Source organism: Melospiza melodia, chromosome 9 (assembly GCF_035770615.1).
Source record: "Melospiza melodia melodia isolate bMelMel2 chromosome 9, bMelMel2.pri, whole genome shotgun sequence".
Taxonomy (NCBI): Eukaryota; Metazoa; Chordata; class Aves; order Passeriformes; family Passerellidae; genus Melospiza; species Melospiza melodia.
Window position 1 is genome coordinate 4,342,501 of NC_086202.1, and position 12,602 is coordinate 4,355,102.

The 12,602-nt window shown below is 40.9% G+C and overlaps 2 protein-coding genes across 2 annotated transcripts in view; one reads left to right on the forward strand and one right to left on the reverse strand.

The window, feature by feature from the left end:
- C9H10orf88 (chromosome 9 C10orf88 homolog) overlaps positions 1-726 on the forward strand; it is a 5,223-nt gene extending 4,497 nt beyond the window's left edge. The window contains exon 5 of the mRNA XM_063163046.1: positions 169-726. Coding sequence (XP_063019116.1) covers positions 169-397 — 229 coding nt within the window. The 3' untranslated portion in view covers positions 398-726. The remainder of the gene's footprint in view (positions 1-168) is intronic.
- Positions 727-1,762: 1,036 nt separating this feature from the next.
- Positions 1,763-12,304, reverse strand: CUZD1 (CUB and zona pellucida like domains 1). Its single transcript, XM_063162882.1, has 9 exons — positions 12,237-12,304; positions 9,339-9,527; positions 8,298-8,512; positions 7,152-7,302; positions 6,166-6,389; positions 5,148-5,320; positions 3,610-3,995; positions 3,000-3,268; positions 1,763-2,084 (listed from the first exon to the last, which is right to left on the reverse strand). The coding sequence occupies exons 1-9, from the start codon at positions 12,302-12,304 to the stop codon at positions 1,912-1,914; spliced, it is 1,848 nt and encodes a 615-aa protein (XP_063018952.1). The 3' UTR covers positions 1,763-1,911.
- Positions 12,305-12,602: the final 298 nt, after the last annotated feature.

Below are 12,602 nucleotides of genomic sequence, written 5' to 3' on the forward strand. Positions count from 1 at the left end.
CTTGTGCTAGAAACCTAATGCCTTCCAAAGTTCACTGCCTAATAAATGAAATTTTACATTTAACAGATATTCAGGTGCCCAGATCTCTATATTGCCCCTTGTCATTAAGAAAAAGGTTATCTTTATTCTTATAGGTTATACTTATTCTTGCCTTTGCTTTTCTTACAGAGTGGAACAACAGCCCATTTGCTCCTATTTGGAAAAGATCATTTCTAAAAACCTGGATCTGATGGAGAAGAAGCTAATGGACTATATTGACTGCCAAATCCAGGCTCTTCAGACACACATAGACAATAAAATGTTTCTCTTGATGGACTTGGTTCAGAACTCAAAACCAAACAAAATTTCCCAAGCACACTATGACTCCAACGAGGGGTTTTCTAATGGGGAGAGATAGAGGGATTCGCAGGTGGGGCTTCAGTGTGAGTACCTGGAGTAATTAATTAACTTTACAAAGCTCAGTATTTATGCAGTTCAAACTATGAAGAACCTCAGTGTTGTTAACTTGCATTTTGTTACTGTAATTCTATCCACTGTTGTACACACTTGGTAGTTTTATGAAAGATCTTAAGAATGTGTTTTTTCCTAAATATAAGAGTTTTGTATGCCCTTTGTGGCTTATTTATTTAAAGAGCATTGCTAGAAGCTGTATGAGCAGTCCCCCAGTTCCAGTTTGAACAATGGAGTGCTCTAAATAAACTGAGTTACTGCTTATCTTTGTACCTACATGGAATCAGCTCACTTTTTTTTGTTGTATTAATTTTGATGTGAAGTGTGTTGCCAGTAGAACAGAATGCAGTTTGTGCTTTTGCTTTATTGGCACTCCTGTTGAAGACATTTCTTGTTCCATCTCTAAAAGGAAGGGATTGTCATTGCCTGATTTGGGACTGCCTAGTTTGTGGAGCTGTCTTTAGAGAGCTGGGGGAATGTGAACCCAGCCTGGGTCCTTTGGGAGCCTTGTTGGCTGTACAGGCACCTGAATTAGGAATCCAGGCTTCTTAAGAGATACCTAAAACAAGATTCTGATAGTTCTTTCCCTCCTAAACTAGCTGAGTGTGCAGGAACAAGTGAAATGATTGCACACTCAGCAGGCTTTATCCAGGTTTCATTATCCTGAGGAGTGCAAGTACTTCAGGGTGCTGCTCCCAGACAGGATGTGCTGGGGCAGCTCCAGAGGAGTTTTCCTTGCTGCATCACACTTCCTTTAACCTGTTGGGATCAGTTTTGCTGTCATTTGGGGAGGTAGGAATGTGACTCCAAATCCCCCTTCTGTGGCAGGTTGAGTTTCAAACTTCATTCTGTTTATTCTTGGATTCTGGGGTGTAAATTGAAGGGTGTAGGGACTTCATGGTAACCCCCACAAATATTTTTGGCACAAGCTGTTGATGGGGAAGCAAGTGTTGACTCAAAATCAGCATAAGCATGTGCAAGCCACTATCTTTATTTACTCTGCCTGATATTTCCCTCTCCAGGAAAAGTGATGTGTTTTGAAGACTGTCAGATCCTGGTGGTAGTGAACACACAGGAGCAGATTTGGAAGAGAGGATAATCTGCTCTGAAAAGACATCAAGCAGTTGTCCCTGATCTTAACTCTTGCCAGATGCAGTTTCAAAGTGATTCAAAAAGAGAAAAATATTTTTTTAAGACAAAAAATTATCTTAATTTTATCTTGTACTTTGTACCTGTGAAGGCATAAAGTCTGTCCTGAGGTATACACACTTTTTCAACTCAGTAACTTGAGACAGAGTATTAAATTGAGATGTTTTTGGGTTTGGATTTTTTATTTGATAACAAAATGAATTTCTGAGTGTTGAGTTCCAATGCTGTTAATTTAATGACTTTTTGTTTTTTCCCTCTCTGGGTGACAAATATGAAGAGCAGTTGACACTAAGTAGAAATCTCCAGAAGTGGTTAAAATGAGCTCTGGACATTTTGATTCCTGAATCCTCCCTGGTGCTTGTGATGCTTCAGTATCACAGCTACCACAATGAGAATGTTTGAAACTAAAACCACAAATGCCAGAGTGTGGAAGTTGTATTGTTGCAGGTTTGGTGTTTTTTCAGCTTCCACTTCAGTGAGGGATTCTGTGTAGAGAGAAAAATAAAGTGTTTAAAGTTTAGAATACTGTATGATTTAACTGGGAATTAAATAAGCATTTTTTCAGATATTTTCATTTGACATGACCCACACAGAGTGCAAATCCTGAATAGTAGTACTGAAGAGTTGTAAAAATTGCTAATAAAACAATCCTGCAGATCATCATGATGTTCAATTCTTTGGTATTGCTGCAGCCAAGTTTCTGCCAAGCAGTGCTGTCACCATGAGAGAGACTTGAGATATTTGCTGAGGCAAAGTTGGGCAAGAAAAAACCAATTAGTGGTTTCCTATCTGCTTCTCAGTAAAACTCATTCTGCTTTATATTTGCCTGTGAGTTACAGATATGTTCACTTCCATGTGTATGGATGCAAAATCTTTATTGAAATAAATGGAAACATATCTAAAATGTTGCTAGAATTTAGAAAGGTTAATAATTTTTAAAAAGTAAAATATTCTAATTACTCTTAAGAGCCAGATTAATTATAAATATTTCCTAGCTCTGATACCTGAAAGCCAATGGCCCAATGTTCTTTTCTCAGGTGAAGCTTTGGGCTCCATAAAGATCAGTGAGCACAGTGGGAGCAGCAATACAAGCTTTTAAAAATAACTTTTCCATATTTTGTAGTTTCCCTTTGCTCTCAGTACCTGACCAATGCAGATCAGACTGCAAATGGCACCAAAGCTTAGTTGTCTTACAGACACCTCTGCAGCTCTGATTTAAAGGCATGATGCTTTTGGTTTCTGCTCTCAGCACTCCTTGTTCCTCGTGCTCTGTGCATGCAGTGGGAGGATTTAACCTGCCCTGGAGTCAGTCAGCTGTGCTTATTTGCTGGAGTACCACCAACAAAACTGAGTGAAGTGCACATGTAGATACATTTATTTTTTTATTTTTCCCCTCTCACCTGAGAGCTCAGCAGCCCCGAGATCTCTTTTCAGGCGGATGGGCCCCACCACAGTGTTGGTTTTCCATGTGTAGGGAGAGATGGCTCTTTTCTGCCTGGAGATGCAGCCTCTGGCACAGCGAGAGCTGGTGCTGTTGCTGTCACAGATCACAATGTCACACTGCAGATAAACTGATGGGAAGCTCCTCAGGAACCTGAAGGCCCTAAATTTGAATCTTCCATGGTTTCCAAACGCTGGGTAGGTTACCACAGTGTCATCTTTATTGCAGCTGCAAAAGGATGTGCAGATCTGTTGAAACAGTCCACTTGGAATAATCATTCTGGCTGAGTCCTGTGAGCTGTAACCATAGCATTTAACCAGGGCACTGTTCTACATGTGGCATACAATGATGTGATTTTTTTACCTTTGCCCAGCATGATGTGGATATTTTTCCTAGCTCTATTTGTGGAACATCTTTAAATTTATCTGCAACTCAGTTCCAATCACAGTCTACTAAAGAAGGTAGGTGGAAGAGACAATAATAAATAAAATAAACAATAGAAGAAGTGCAGTTGACATTTAGATCCCATTTCCTCTCACATTAGGAGAGTGTAATAAAATCAGCCTTACCCACTCCTGATTAGGTCGTATGTCAGTGATCCAAAGCCAGGCTGTGGAGATGCAGTGCAGGTATCAATGAACACCTGGAGATTCGGGTCAGTGGAGTGAAGAGTCACCTCAGCAAAGAGAGTTTGGTTCAAGTCCACGTAGTATGGGGAGTATTGTACGGGCTTGGAGAACAGATCTGACTCGTAGAAGGCCATGCTGACGTTGTACCTGCCCCCTGCAGCCAGCTGTTGGATGGCATTGTTTGTTGTGGTGTAGATGAGCTCCAGGGTTTCGTTGTTGCTCATGGTGCACCGGGCAGTGATCTCGGTGCTCCTCTGGCGGGTGATGGTGCTGCCAGCTGCAGCCAGGGAGATGGTGTTGGTGTAAGTGATGCTGTGCCCTTCATCCTGGGAAATGAACGTGCCAGGGCTCAAGCTGGGCTTGCACCAGCACAGCAGTTGAGAGGAATTGTAGCTAAAATCTTATCAACCCTCTGTAGCCATGATATTTTCTGAAAAATTCTTTCCTTAGGATTTTTTTCTCCTGAGAAGCTGGGAGGCCTCAGGAACAAAATGTAAACAATGATTATCTGCTGCTGTGGAATGCAACAGGTGCATCTGGGATTGGTGTCATGTGGTTGTTTCTAATTAATGGCCAATCACAGTCAGCTGGCTCACACTCTGTCTGAGACACAAGCCTTTGTTTTTCATTCCTTCTTTTTCTATTCTTAGCCAGCCTTCTGATGAAATCCTTTCTTCTATTCTTTTAGTATAGTTTTAATATAATATATATCATAAAATAATAAATCAGCCTTATGAAACATGGAGTCAACATTCTCATCTCTTCCCTCATCTTAAGACCCCTGTGAACACCGTCACAACCCTCCCCTTATTTTTCCTAAACACTGAACCAATCCAGGCAGAAATAAGGTTAAGGAATAATTAAGGAATTGTAACTAAACTTACAAACCTGCCCAGCTATGCTTATCAATCCTGGAAATGTGAAACAGGCTGCAGCCAAAAAAATCTTACCCACCCTCCTCTTATTTTTCCTAAACACTGAACCAATCCAGGCAGCAACAAGGTTAAGGAATAGTTAAGGAATTGTAACTAAACTTACACAGCTGCCCAGCTGTCCTTGTCAGAGTCTTGGAACTGTGAAACAGGCTGCAGCCAAAAAAGATCTTATCAACCCTCCTGTTATTTTTCCTAAACACTGAACCAATCCAGGCAGCAGCAAGGTTTAGGAATAGTGCATGGAGTGTGGGAAGTATCAAAGCTCCAGTCACCCTTATCAAATGAGTGCTATGAACTGGCTCTTGGGAATCTTTTGGGGGTTAATTTGTGTGGATTCTCCCACATTTCTTTTGAAAGGTTCATTGATCATCAGATTCCTAAAGAGGAAAAAATGTTCTTTGTACTTCCAGACAGGAAACATGGAATGGGGTGAGCTGAGTGAAAATAAAATCAATGTACTTGCATGCTCTTCATACACTGCTTTTACCAGCTCTAATCTTTCCTAAGTTCTTGTTAGCTTATTCATATTTTTATCCCCTTTACCTTTTTAATTGTCCCACAGCTGGCCAATGGGAAGGAGAAGATCACTGAATCTGTCACAACTGGTCTGCAAGATGGATCATTCAGCTGCAGGTGAGCTTCCCCAAAGCCAAGGGAGGCCAGGTAAGACTTGCTCAGAACAATTCTCATGCTGTCTGAGGAGCATGTAAGGGTTGCTGCCATTGAAAAAGAATCAAACAAAACCAAAAACACATTAGGACAAACTGCTGTGGTCATTTCTCACTTTGTCTAAATCCTTGAAATCGTCACATGATTCTGGATTTGTCAGTGAAAAAGTTCATGCCCAGTTGAGATCATGCAGAAGTTGCACCAAAATTTCGTGCTCAACTTCAGAATTAGAGCAAAACCCCATAAAACTCATGCTGAAAGTTTAATTTAAAACCCAGTAACACAGAAGGGTCTCTGCATTTTTAAAAGGGAAAATGAATCAAAGTACTGGTGCAGAATGGTGGGTAAAGAAATTGATTTCTCTCAGGCACTGAGGCTTTAGAAACTCCTTTCCATCTCAGGTAATGGGAAGATGGGCATGCAAGGATATAGGACCAGTAAGGAAAATGAGGCCCAGCTCAGGGGGAAAGGAAATTACAGCACATCTAAACTCTGACTGCCCAGTGCAGACCAGGAAAATTCCTGAAAATTTTCCAGGAAAATTCCAACAAAACCATTTAAACTAACCAGGCAATAGGAGCTTATCTTTGCATCTTAGCATGGTAACAATGTTTTGCACAAAAGAAGGAAAATTTTGATTTCAAGTGATGACAGCCAGAAAAAAACCCACCAAAAGTGAAAGAACTGTTTTTCTTTTGCAGATGGGTCAGGAAGTAACTTACGCTCTATAGATGAGATAATGTGGGATTTTTGTGTGCAAAAGGGGTTAAAAGACTACCAATAAAAAGGCTTAACTCCTCAGTATCAACCACCAGTTCTTTAGGATGTTTGTAAGAGAGGAATCACGTTATAAAAAGAATCAGCATCCTCCCCATGAAGCAGGGGCACTCACCGTTGGGCTCCATGGGTCCTGGCAGGGGAGCAGTGGAATACTGAGCTGAAAATCCTCTGTAGGAGTTGGTGTCATCTGTGGACAGCACAACTGTCAGCACGTTGGAAGAAGACTCAAAGGTGGGCTGGGCATGCCCACACACTTTCCCCAACAGCCCAGAGGCAGTGCTGGCCCCATCATAGACTGCTGTGAAGTCAAGCTGGCAGTTTCTGTCCAATTCCAGGCTGCAGACACAGGAAATAAATCATTACAGGGAAATCTTTGGTTGTACTGGACAGAGGACCCAGTGCAGATAAAGTGTCTGAGAGCTCCACTCAACTGAGGTAATAGAATGGAGGACAGAACACCACAAATAGATGTTGTTAAAACCAAAGAAAACATATAAAAATATTGTATGTATAATTTTTAAAGTGTAGGGTTGGCTTCTCAAACCTCTTGAGTGTATCACAGAGGAAGATTCTTGCAATTTTTCACCAGTGGAGGGTGGATTCTCCCAGAATTAGAGATGGACCCTGGCCAGGAATGCTCAGAGCATATGGCACCCTGTGCAGAGTTCATTATCTCAGAGGGCAATGGTCAAGGTAAAGATTTCCTGTGGAATCCTGCACATTTCATACTGAATTCTTGCAGGGCATCCTGCAGTCTGAATCTCAAGAAATGAACCTGCACCTCGTGGCTGGTCACCAGAGATGTTTTCTGCATTTCCCTGACTGGCACTGCAGCTGCTTTAGGGAAATGTACAGGGATGTGAAACAATCATTTTATCATAACAGTTTATCATAACTCTTTATTTTAAAAGTGTACAGAGGTTCTAAAAGTTAAAAAGCACCTCTTCCTGTGCTTAACAAAGTAATGTCTGTAAACAGAATATATAAAGAGAAATAGAGCATTTATAAATGTATGTATAAATAGGGATATATAAAAATATACATAATACAAATAAATAAGTATATATATATAAAAATATAAATAGGGAATTTACTCACAAAAAGTCTTGGAATTCCAAGTTTATCTTGGAGTTTTTTGGTGCTTGTATGTGCCAGACACAGTATTTGAATTGAGGGTAAGGTGCTGGGTAGTTGGGGCTGCTGAATGTCCCATTGGGACCAGTTAATTCTCCCCCACAATTTTCAGTTCCTGAAAAGGAGATATATTGGTAACAGAATAAGTCATATAATGAGTCATTAAAAAAAACCCCCAAATCTTATGTAACTATCAGGATTTATTCTTTAGGAGTCCAGTCCTTTGGAAATGATTAAAGGTACTAAAGATGGAAATTCCATAGAGAATTTGGGGTGGAATTACAAAATGAAGCCAGTGGTCACTATTTCTGTGAGGCTCAGTGTGATGCCACCTGAGCTGGTGTTAACTTTGAGTTAACTTTGGTACCGGGAGCAGCCTAGTGAGAGCCACATTTATCCACATTTTGGATAAATTCAGTACCCTCTTGAAAAACTGCTAATGAAGATGCTACACCAACCACACGTTATCTGTATGGAAGTGCAAAATCTGCAAGTATGACAGAGACTTTACTTGACAAAGGCAAAAAAAAAAATCAAACCAGTGGAACCTCAGACAAATGTAGACTAGAAACAGGGCAGATTCTTTCAGCAGCAAAATTAAAGACTGGAACATCATGAACTGGGATTTGGTAAGTACTATATAAAATTACGTTTTTAAGAGCTTAATACCATGCCACCAGGTCAGCAGAAGCAAAGGGACTGGTCACAAGCTAAGATTGATTTTGTCCAAGCTGTTTTTATCTGTCAAAAGAAAAAGAGTAAGGAGCTTCTTGAATTAAAATCCTCACTGGCTTCTGTGATCTGCACTTGGCAGGAGTTCTGGCTAGATAGTCAAATTCTCCTGGGTAAATGCTGTGATATTTGCAAGCTGAGTACATTTCATAGAAGTCTGGAAGTAAAAGTCAAGTCCCATAATGTCACCTTTGCCATCACTTTTCTAAGTTAAATTTAACTTTTTGGGATCTCTGCAAACACATTGCTTGTGCCTCTTTCACTGATTTTTGCCCCACTCCATTCTCTGAGGCCTGAAGACCTACCTGAGTGAGGCTGATCAAAGTTTTTTTAAATTATGTTTCATTGCTGCAGTTCAGATGTTATTTAATGGCTTACTTGATCCTGGTGAAAAGAAGTAGTAGTAGACGAAGAAGTTTCGTGTGAAAGGCACGGAGTTGGTTGTAATGAGGAAAGTTAAACTGTCAGAGGAGGATTCAAGCACTGGGACTGCATCTGTGTCATCACACACTTGTCCAAGGAGAGCTGAAGCAGTGGAGGCACCATCAAACACTTTGATGCTCTCTGTTTCACAGCTTGAAGAAGGAGCAAATCTGTTGGGAAAAGCACAGTGAGAATCACCTGAGCTCCTTGGCAAATGTGCACGGGGGCTGGGGCAGTCCCACAGATACAGCCTGGGTGGAGAATGGGCTGGGAAGAGCCCTGAGGAGATGGATTTGGGAGTGCTGGTGAATGAGGAACTCAACGTGACCCAGAAGAGTGCATGTGCAACACTGAAAATGAATGGGAGATTGAGGGAGGAGATTCTTCCCATGGGACCCCAGCTGGAATGCTGCATCCAGCCCTGGGAGCCCAGGACAAGAAGGATGTGCTGGAGACAGTCCACAGGAGGCCATGGAGATGCTCCCAGGGCTGGAGCTCCTCTGCTCTGGGACAGGCTGGAGAGCTGGGGGTGCTTCACAGGGAGGAGAAGGATCCAGGGAGAGCTCAAAGCCCCTGGCAGGGCCTGAAGGGGCGCCAGATAAGGACTGGGACAAGGGATGGAGGGACAGGACACAGGGAATGGCTTTCCACTGCCAAAGAGCAGGAGTAGATGGGTTTGGGGGAAGGAATTCTCTGTGAGGGTGGGCAGGGCCTGGCACAGGGTGCCCAGAGCAGCTGTGGCTGCCCCTGGATCCCTGGCAGTGCCCAAGGCCAGGCTGGACAGGGCTGGGAGCAGCCTGGGACAGTGGGAGGTGTCCCTGCCATGAGTGGGGTGGCGCTGGATGGGATTTAACTCACATCCAACTCAAACCATTCTGGGATTCACTGGAGGGCACAACACAGATTCAACAGAGAGAGAAATTTAGAGGCAACACATTTCTGTGCTATATTCCAGTGGAGTGAAACAGTGCAAAAGCATCTGTAGGAAATACTTACTTAAAATGGGAGAAAACAATCCTGATTGTTTGATTTGCATTCCTCTGGATTTGCCAGGTGCAGTTTGCATTTGCATTGAGTTCAATCCTCAGTGCTTTGTTGGGCTCATGCAGTGCAGCCCCACAGCGAGGCACCCCTGTTGGACAGCAGCAACAATCACAGCTTGCAAGGATCTCTCTCAAGTTTTCTCTTGCAGTAAATATTTAGTCCTCTATTATACAAAGACTGGGAGAGTGCATCATCAAACAGATTTGAAAAATGTGCGAATTTTTAAAAATTTATTTCTATTACTTCATTTTATGAAATCTGATGAATCTGATGGTAAAAGAATATTAAAAAGCCATGGTTTATCCTGGTTTTCCTAGTACCACAGAAAAGGATCAAGCCAGCAGCACAACTGGAAATGCCAAGTGCTGCAGGGCACCTCAGCAACCCTTTTCAGCAGAGTTTGTCACCACAAGCAATTCAGGCCTTGGGACCTGTAAGTACCCTTATGAAAAAACCCCACAACTCAGCTATGTCTGACATCAGTGACACTAATTAATAGCTCAGGAAGTAGATGAAGTAATGGCCATTGCATGGGAAACTCTGGAGAAAGTTTGTAATCCACTCTGAGCATAAGATCTCCTTTCTACTTTAACAGAATTATATTTAATTATTATATTCATTTATAGATAAACAATATTTATTTAATTATTATATTAAATAATAATTAAATAATTTACAATTAAATAATATTACAATCTAATATAATATATAATATATAATATATAATATATAATATATAATATATAATATATAATATATAATATATAATACATACAGGTATTATATAAATATATAATATTATTAAATATGATATTAAATATATAATATGTATTATATGTTATATAATTATATAGATATGTATTATATAGATACATAATATTATAATTAATTATAATATTAAATATATATTATATTTAATATTAAATATAATATAATTATATAATTATATTTAATTATATAATTATATTTGATGTTATATATGAAAATAATGGTCTAAAGCAGTCAGAAGAATTTTCTGTAGAGTGCATGCAGCCCCAGAAAATAAAGTCAGGCTTTCTGATGGACTCCAGAGGGAATAGAAAGGTTGAGGAGAGACTTTTGCCATCACAAATGAAACCTCCTCTCTGTAAGAGCATTACAGGTCACTCCTACCCTCCTGCACTCTCTGGGGTCAGACACCAGTGGAGCAGCTCTGCTGCAATATTTCATTATCCTGCAACAGCCACCCTCCTTTAATCAGCCACATTGCTGATCTGAGCAGCAAACAGCTCTGTATTGCTTCTCACTGAACAAAGGAAAAATGAACAAATCTCTGTCAAGAAGAAAACATTTCCCAATTAGTCTCCTGATTTCTGTTGTTCCAATATAGTGTTAATTTATAAAAGCAAATTTACATTCCAGAATAAAACTGCTTCAAAATCAAGTTATTAAAATAAAATAACTGCCATTGGGTGGAGTGTATAGAATATTTTTTATTATTTACCATTTATAGTCACGTTTAGGTGTTACTATCGTGCCATCAGCACATTAAAATAAGATTCACTTTCAGAGATGTTTAACATTTTGCCCTTCAGTTGCCTATATAAGACCTGTTGTACAGAAATCGATAAAATGTCACAGATAAACAGATTTCCATACCTGTGAATTCTACTGAGCTGCTTTCAGAGAGAGCCAGGGCAGTGAGGAGAGGCAGGAGGTGGAACTGCCAGAGCAGCTGCATTTTGAGGGCAGCTGGGGAGGGCAGGCTTTGGCTTTCCTGGCTTTTATACCTGCTGCTATTTCACAACCACCCTGTGGTACCAAGAGGGAGGGTTTAATCTGTCAGTCAGTGTTTCTTTTTAACAGATATAAATGAGAAAGTAACAGGTGGGCCCATGTTTTTAAACAGGCACTGTGTGGAGGAAGTTTAAAGTGCTTTTGTCAGCTCTCAAAGCACATTTTCCAGTGGATTTAATTGAGGGGCTGTTTGAGGGTGTTGGCATGAGCAGGAATGTCGTGGAAGGGATTGACAGACTCCCTTGGGAGACACATTTGCAGTTTTCTCTCAGCACTGCTCAGCAGAGTTTGGTTTCTCCCACCTTCGTTTTGACACCTCTCCCTTTAGGTTACACAGGGCGGATATTCCCAGTGTATATCCCCATTGCTGGGGATTGCAAAGAGCAGCTGCTGTAAAAGAGTGGTCATGAATATACTGCTGAAACACCCAGGGATGAGCAAGGCCAGATTGTCACAGATTAAAAGGAGAAGATTGCACTGCAACCACTTTGCAGACAGGACTTTCTTACCCCCACACTAGGAGCTGGAGAAGGAAAAAGAAATCAGCCTTTCCTTCCTGAGGCAAGGAAACAAGCACAGCCCTGAAAGCCTGAATTCCTTTCAGCACAAATTACCTGTTCCAATACATGAACCCTATTTTGTCTCATAAGGACCAAAGCTCTGAAAAAATGTCAGAGTGTTGCAGAGTGTTTCCCAGTGCAGCAGAGAGCTCCCAGTCCCCGGAGCTGCTGAGGCTGTGCCAGGGGCCCAGGTGTGCTGGTACCTGGCCTTGGGTCAGGCTGGGACCTGGGCGTGGGAGCAGCCAGGGCTCCCCAGGAGCTGCTGAGGGCAGCACAAACCCCACAGCTGTGCAAACAGGGCTTCTTCCAACTTTACTAGAAAACAAAAAACAAAATCAAGACCTTCTTGAAACACAGCCAGGTGCTTTTCTTCCATTGTAATTTTTTTTTTTTTTTGACAAAACCATTTTCTTTTATAAGAAAACTGATATATAATGCATTTTGTAATGATACTGTATTTCTAATCTCAGACCTATGACTTCTTTAAAACAACTCTCTCTGATTTTTAACTCACTTTAAGGATTTTGATCTTGCAAGTTGAGTACGTTTCATAGAGGTCTGGAAGTCAAAGTAAAGTCCCATAATGTCACCTTTGCCATCACTTTTCTAAGTTAAATTTAACTTAAATTTAATCTAAACTTTAATCTAAATTTAACATTCTTCATTGTGAAATGTACTGACACTGCCTTTGAGTGTGGAGGCACTAAATACATGTTTAAGGATGTTGCACAGCATTTGAATTCCCTTTGGCTTCTGGAAATGCTAAATTTGCATTTACTCTGTGTAGCCTTTTATTTCTCAAACCCACACACGTACTTGCAAGGAATTTTCAGATGTTAACATCCCTTTTGTGCCTGGATGTGACTCTGCAGTGAATGTG